The sequence below is a fragment of the Glycine soja genome, chromosome 18, assembly GCF_004193775.1.
Source record: "Glycine soja cultivar W05 chromosome 18, ASM419377v2, whole genome shotgun sequence".
In the NCBI taxonomy this organism is placed as follows: Eukaryota; Viridiplantae; Streptophyta; class Magnoliopsida; order Fabales; family Fabaceae; genus Glycine; species Glycine soja.
This window is the reverse complement of record NC_041019.1, coordinates 50,493,039-50,500,669: the sequence shown is the minus strand read 5'-3', so window position 1 is coordinate 50,500,669 and position 7,631 is coordinate 50,493,039. Positions and strand designations below refer to the sequence as shown.

At 32.1% G+C, this 7,631-nt stretch overlaps 1 protein-coding gene across 2 annotated transcripts; it reads left to right on the top strand.

Annotated features, from left to right (window-relative positions):
* The first annotated feature begins 557 nt into the window (after positions 1-557).
* Positions 558-7,523, top strand: LOC114395148 (COP9 signalosome complex subunit 7-like). Of its 2 annotated transcripts, none has more exons than XM_028356857.1 (9): positions 558-830; positions 1,351-1,426; positions 2,413-2,501; positions 3,131-3,220; positions 3,965-4,009; positions 4,126-4,196; positions 4,676-4,808; positions 6,198-6,303; positions 7,096-7,523. In XM_028356857.1, exons 1-8 carry the CDS (start codon positions 597-599, stop codon positions 6,270-6,272), a joined length of 813 nt encoding a protein of 270 aa, XP_028212658.1. In that variant the 5' UTR covers positions 558-596; the 3' UTR covers positions 6,273-6,303; positions 7,096-7,523. The 2 variants fall into 2 exon arrangements, with proteins under 2 accessions (XP_028212658.1, XP_028212657.1); XM_028356856.1 differs by having other exon boundaries at positions 560-830; positions 6,218-6,303.
* Positions 7,524-7,631: the final 108 nt, after the last annotated feature.

The window sequence follows — 7,631 nt, the reverse complement described above, 5'->3', positions numbered from 1 at the left end:
AAGAAATTGTCCAACCAGATACATAGACTAATCTTTAGAAGACAAATATCATCTCCCAATTTAAATTATAATATTTTAGTTATTTTTAAATTAAAATAAATAAACAATTACAGTTATCCTGTAATTTATCTGGGACTGGATTTATTGTTTGAATTTAATTTTGTTAATGTTGTATTGAAAAATGATGTTAATTTCTCTAAATATGTAAAAAATTGATTTTAATTTTTTTTTTAAATATGAAACATAAGAATTCATGTAACACTATTATTATTATTATTAATTGTAAAATTTGTTTTACAACTTATTATATAAATAACATTTTTCTTAACAATACGATCCTCTAATTCTAATGGAAGAACAATAGAATAATTCTGTTCAAAAAATACCAGTTAAGTAACAGTAGGTAATTATTCGTTTAAACACATTCAATTATTTCAGATATTAAACACTTTATACATTTTACCTTCACTAAATACTTGTATTAAGTACAACTACGTTTGATTTAATTGTTTTGATTTCCTTGAAAGGCGAGCCATTTTTTATTTGAATATTTGCAGCATCAGTAGTGAGTAATTAGCAAAAAAAAGATTAACAGCATGAATGGGATGGTATATAAGGAGAACTATAGAGGCAAAGAAGAGAGTAGTGATGAGCGCGAAATTGAAACGCTAAAGATGGAGAAGAAGCAATCGGAGGTGATGGAGCAGTTGGTGAAGCAAGCCTCTGCTTCCCCCAACGCTAACGCACTCACTTCCATCCTCGTCCAAGCCACTTCTCACCCCAACGTCTTCTCTTTCTCTCAATTTCTCGCCCTCCCTAACCTTCTACAGGTTCTTCTTTCCTCATCCTCTCTCTACGCTTCTTCTCAAATATAAGGATTTAACATCTCCACTAATGAAATGACGATGGATCAAACATATAAGTGAACTTGATACTCCACTTATAAAAAAAATAAAAATAAATTTAAGGCCATGTTTATGGATCTTATCTATGGGGCTCTACACTTTAAAGGCTTTTCTTGATTTCTTTATCCAATCATGATCGTCTTTTATTATTATTATTATTATTATTATTATTATTATTAGTGCAGTATTTAGTTTCGGCGATTTCTGTTGCCGATTTTTTTGAGGTAACATGAAAAATTGTGAGTGAGCATGCTGTTTTTGCCAAATCAATTTTGTGAATAGTTCCTCAATTGGTCATGTATTCATGTTTTATGGCGAGCATTTTTATTATAATACGAAAGTTTATGCATGACATGAGAATTGAGAACGCTGTTTTTGCTGATTCAATTTTGTGAATCAGTTCCTGCATGTCTGCTGTAATTTTTTGAGTCGTGATTTTTTGCAGCTTGAAGCAACTGAGAATTCTACTTATCTTGATATGCTTCGGTTGTTTGCACACGGAACATGGAGTGATTACAAGAGTAAGCCTATAGATTCACCTTTTATGTTTTGTTTTTTTTTTTCTCCATACATTTATATCCAGTAGGTGTTTTCCTGCCTTCATTGATTGTTTTTCTTTTCCAGTAGAATGTGGTTGATGTACTGGATGAGTATTTGTAGCAACCATCTGTTACTATGAGATGACATATTCATGGTGAATTATGACTTTTGAATTTATTATTCTTAATGCGACTGCTGGATGTTAGCAACATGAGATGGAAAGTTGTAAGTTTTAATTTCTGTAAGGAGGTTGATTGGGTGATTGAAAAATGAGGAGAACCTATAGGGTAAGTGGGTAACCATTTTATTGTTTTGGCTTTTTTAGTTGTTTTTATTTGTTTGCCTATAGTGACTATTGGTTTTAGATTTTTATTATTTGATTGTTTAAGAATTTCTGTGTCTTTTCTTTATATAAATAATGTATTGATTTTTTAATTTGTGCTACTTTCGTTGAGTTTATATTTTTTATTCTTGATATTAATTGGTAATTTTTTTTCATTAAAAATCTGCAGGACATTGTAGTTTATATATTACAGTTTTTTAACATCACTGCCATGTTTCTGCACTTGGCTGCAGCACCATCCACCATCAAATATGGTGTATTTTTAGCTCGTTGCCTTGAACTACTATTCATTATTGACATCACTAGTTTTATAATGCTTCTCGTAGCTATTGTAATATTACGGGTTTACTTAATTTAAAGTATGCATGCTGGAATAGAAGATTATTTTCATTTTGTGATTTCTCATAGCCCACTATTATTGTGCCCTATAATACAAGAAGCCTATAGACACCTCACATTATTTTCTACTTTGCAGTTTGCAACAATATAATAAGGAAAATTCGTACATTTATATTCATTTAATTATTTTTGTATTTTTTTCTTGTATCTTTGTTTCTTTACAACTTTGTACATAAATAAATAAATAAAATAACTGTGTTATTTAAAAGTTTAAGTTGCTTGTAGGTAATGCTGATTGCTTTCCTCAATTGATACCTGATCAGATCCTCAAGCTTAAGCAACTCACTGTTCTTACACTGGCTGAGACATACAAGGCATTACCTATTAGACCCGCTGTTATTGACTGTCTTGTATATATGTGTGTGTGTGTGTTATTTGAGTTTGGGTGAAAAATGAATTCTTTCTGCTCTGTCCTGTGGTTCTGCAATCCCACCCCTTTGCGATAGTGCAATGTCTTGAATCGAGGTGCTTATGCCCTGATTTGCATTTGTTAGATTGTCAACCAATGTGCATACAATTACTTGCTTGTAGTTCTTGTACAAATATAATATAAAAAATACGTCTTATAAGGAGGGTAAATTTCAGTGGAAGTGTGCTGCTTTTACATCTGGTACATTTTGAAACACTCACATCTTTTATTGGTGCTGTCCTTTTGCTTTTAGATCTGTTATGGGATAAGGTTTTCCATGGTGTTTGGCTCAGGGTTGTTTGAGAAATAAGTTCTCTTCTAATTACACTTTAGAGGATATCTTATCCTCCCTTTATCCCTCTTCTTCTTCTTGCTTGGAATCTATTCCTTGATTTTGTATAGGATTGTTTGGTCGAAGTCATTTTAATCAATAACACACTAAAGTTTCTTCCTGGTATTGCCGTTTGAGGCTGAGTGTCTTTATATTTTGACATTTGTAATCAATTTTTAAAAGTGCGTTTTATTTTTCTTTAGGTACTACCCTATAACCAACTGATGCAGGAGTTAGACATGACAAATGTTCGTGAACTTGAAGATTTTCTAATTAGTGAATGCATGTACTCGGTAGGGATCATTCTCTTCAAGAGAATATATTTCTGCTCAAACTCAAATGTGGCAAAATTAATGGAATGTGCATTTACACAATTGTTATTATGATTATTTGTTCATTGCTATTGTAATAAAATAATTCATTCAAAAAGAGAGGGGAGTTTGAGGGTATAATAACATCCAATCTTTCTAATGGAAGCAGGAGACAGAATATAATATATCTATTCTGCTGCTATTCAATTCTTGTGCAAGAAAACATCAGCAAAAACTGTAGTAAATTTCATAAATCACCCAAAATCTGCTAAAGGAAATAATGGAAATGTTTGGGGATTATTCTTACAAGATCTTTGCATATAAAGCAAATCATTTGTGTTAATACTATTTGGTATCACAATCCAAACAACAACTACTCTTAGGGATCTGGGAACATTGTTGTAATTATTGTGATTGATCTGTTAATGCTAATGCCTATAGATATTGAATAAAATGTTCTTTTATTTATTTATAATTTTCATTTAGTCCTCTGCTAACTCATTAATTTTTATTTGCTATAATGATAAAAATGCATTATAAATAAGAAATAAATTTTAAAATAAATATATTTATCATTAGTTTATGCCGCTTGTTTTTTTTTCTCTAATTTTTATTTGCTGGCTTTGTGCTATTTTCTTTTATAACATTTTTTAATAGTCATTATGCAGAAGAAGTTAGATTCTCAAATTAATAAATTGGTTTTCTAAGTTTTCTTGCTTTCATTAGGGAATAGTAAGAGGAAAGTTGGATCATCTGCGGCAATGCTTTCAGGTCCTAGCCCATCATCATGTGTTATTTTTTAAAAATTGTGCTTTGGATCCCTTTCTACCTTTTAATTTAACAAGTCCTCTATAAGGAATTTAATTGATCTTTGAGGGTCATTTCAGGTCCAGTTTGCAGCATGTAGGGACTTGAGGCATGCTCAACTAGGGAGTATGATACAAACACTCTCTAACTGGTAATGCATCTTTTTATCAAGTAGGAGCTTGAATAACCTGTACTCTTATGTCTGATTATTAGTAAATCAACTGCCTGTATGTGGAAAAAAGTACTTGGATTGCCTCGTGTGATGGTAAACATGGCTAGTGAGACTGGATAGTGGTAATATCAGTGTAAAATTGTAATTTCTTTGCCTCATTACTTCAGAGCTTTGAATTTTTGAACTATGGAATATTTTGAAAATAGGCTGTATTTAGTTTGCTCAGCATCCGAGCTCTATTGGAGTTGGTTTGATCTTCCAATTATCAACTTGTCTCAATTTTTTTATTTTATAGAAAGCTTTTGATTCTTAGGTTTTTGCTTTCCATTTCTGTTTGTCTTGTTTGTGGTTCAGAACTTTTCAAAATGGTATATATCTATGTTCTGCTATTTTTTAGGATTTGATCGAGTTTCTCTCCAAAATACTGTTGAAATTTAATTCATGACTTTGAAACATAGGTTGTCTACATCAGAAAATCTGCTTGTTTCAATTCAAGAGAAAATAAAATGGGCTGATGCTATGAGTGAAATTGAGAAGAAGCACAGGAAGGATGTGGAAGAGAAGGTACAAGAAGTAAAGTCTCTTATCAAGGTCGGTTGAATTTATTTTCTTCCTTTCTTTTAACAGCATCCCTCCCCCCTCCCCATTACAAATGAGAAAATGTCCAATAAAAAATTGCTTGTGTGCATATAATTCTGATCTTGTATATAACTTGTGGCTTTGTGCCAGAATAGATGTATCTACCCTTTGCTTCTGTGGGAATCACGATTATTTGGTGTAAAGGGTTTGTACTGATTATGTGGAAGTTTTCAATTTGCCTTTTGTGCATTTGTGTGTTTTGGGGTTGGTGTTGGATGATCTGGTGGATGAATAATGCAAGCTGGAATTCTTATGTCAGCACTATTTACCAACTTGAAATAAATATTATGCAAATTATCAACTTAAAATGATTAAAATATGAGGACTTTGATTATCTTCATGTGAAAAGTTTCATGTTCTTTCTTCCATCCTCTCTCCTATCCTTTCTAAACTCGAGAATTTATTGTTTGGAGTTATATCTGAGCTAATTAATGTGGTCACTTTGCTTTGAAGGAGTGGAAGCCAAATCCATATTGTCTTTCCTTTTAGCTCTCAGCAACTGATGCCTAGTACATTTTTTTTTTTATCTTAATTATGGCAATAACAGAATCCTACCAAGATACTGTATGTATACGATCATGGCCAAAAGCTATCATATCAACAATCTAGGAAAACTGCTATTAACAACTTCTGGATAGCTTCGGTGCTTTAATCTAACTCAATTAGCAAACTGAGGGTCAAACCATTAAGTGTGATACAGTAATACCCACATATCCTTCTATTATTTAACGTCCCACTTTTATTCTGGTGATTGCCTAGAAGCTAAATCATGATACATCCTTTTTTCATTTATGCTGATTGTCAGTACCTACTTGGGGCATTCATGGGTGGGATTCTGACAACTGAATCAGAAATAGTAAGAAAATATGGAAAATTTATTCAAATCAATCCCCTCATTGTAGCTCAATAGCAAGATGGATTCATAAACAGAAATGGTTATGAAAAATTGCTGAAAAAAGAAAATATGATTCAGGTATTCGAGACCTGGACTCTCCCATTTTCTTATTTATTCCAGCCTTCTCCTTATTAGAAATTATTGTCTACTGGATAGTTACAAACTCTTTCTTCACATTTATTCCTACCCTCTTTATTACAACTATTTTCCCACTAAACAGTTACAACTTATGACTCTAATATTCTATTACCACTCTTCCTCTTCCTGCTATAAACCTTCTCAATGGGTGATTTACTAACACATTCTTAATTTCGTATATTTGAATGGAACCAGTCAGTATCTGTTAAATATTACAAAATAATTTAATAGAATTTTCTTTGTTAATTGGCTGTTATCTTTTATTGTTGGGATATATTTGTCGATGTGTCTTTCTCATTTCATGGCAGAAGTTACACATTGTAAACAGGCCAACATTAACTTTGGGGGCAATGAGGATATTTGCTCTGAATCTCTTAGTGTGATGGATTATGAAGATTTTGGCCGACTGAAGAGGTATTTTGGGACAACTTTGTATATACCAGAGTCAAGTATTAAATTAATGGGTAAAATATATATTAGGTCCCTTAATTTTCAGTCAAAATTAATCTTAGTCCCAATATTTTAAAAACAAAGATTTTGGTTGTCACATTTTTATAATTGGTGAATTTCGTTTCGTCCCCCTTTGATGAACTTATGATACTAGGATGAGAGACAAAATTCACCAATTACAAAATGTACAAGGACCAAATATCATTACTTTTAAAGTATAGGAACTAAAATGAGGACGAGCCCTGGTGCTACGGTAAAGTTGCATATTTGTCGGTTGGTCATGGACTTGAATCCAGAACTAGTCTCTTTGTATATGTAAGGAGAAGGCTGTGAACTATTATCCTCTCCCATACCTTCGCGAAGCAAGGAGCTTGCACCAGGGTATGCTAATTTTTATAAGAACTAAGATTAATTTTGACCGAAAATTGTGAGACCTAAAACACATTTTAGCCTTGATTAATTATCTTCTATGATCAAACTAATCTTGAAATCACCTGACTGCAATACTAAAAATATATTTGCTTCTTGACTGGTCTACCATCTTCAATATGTGAATGAAACTGGGTTTTCTTGAATATTGCTATGTATAAATATTTAGCGACGTAAATCTCCACATACATTATAATAAGTGACTGTCCCTTTCTCCCCCTTCCCCTTTCTTTTGATCTGTATGGCATTGTAAAGAAAGTTGGATATGAATGTTTTCTGTAGCATATATTTCAAACTAGAATCTGATTGAGCTTGGGAAATTTGCAGGAGGCGGAAAATACTATTTTGAACATTGTAATAGATGAAGACGCCCATTGGATGGGTAATTTAGTAGCTTTAGCTTACCTGATTTTCACTTGGCATGCTGCAACTGACAATACAGCTTTTGGATCTCATCGATATTGAACTCCTGTCACACCACAATGAAAGATAAAAACAAGGGAAAAGAGGAGAAAACATGTTATTTCTTCAGGGTTGTACTTTGGAAATTGATGGTAATTGTTGAACCAATGTTAGTCATACATATTGAGTTGGCAAGAACAAGCTAAGATGGTAGTGTGTGATCTTTTCTTTTTTTGTTGGAAAATGATATGCTGTTTTTCAAATGGTAAAGTAATTTTAGCTGTTGATAAGAACAATTAATGATTAGTATTATGTGCACATGCATAATAAATCATGTACATGTTAGAATATTAATTGTTAATTTTCTAATTAACTATAGAGCTTATTTACTTTGCACTTATTTACTTTAGAAAGCCAAATTTTTTTAATACTAGATATAATCTAGGTAAAAGGGAATGCCT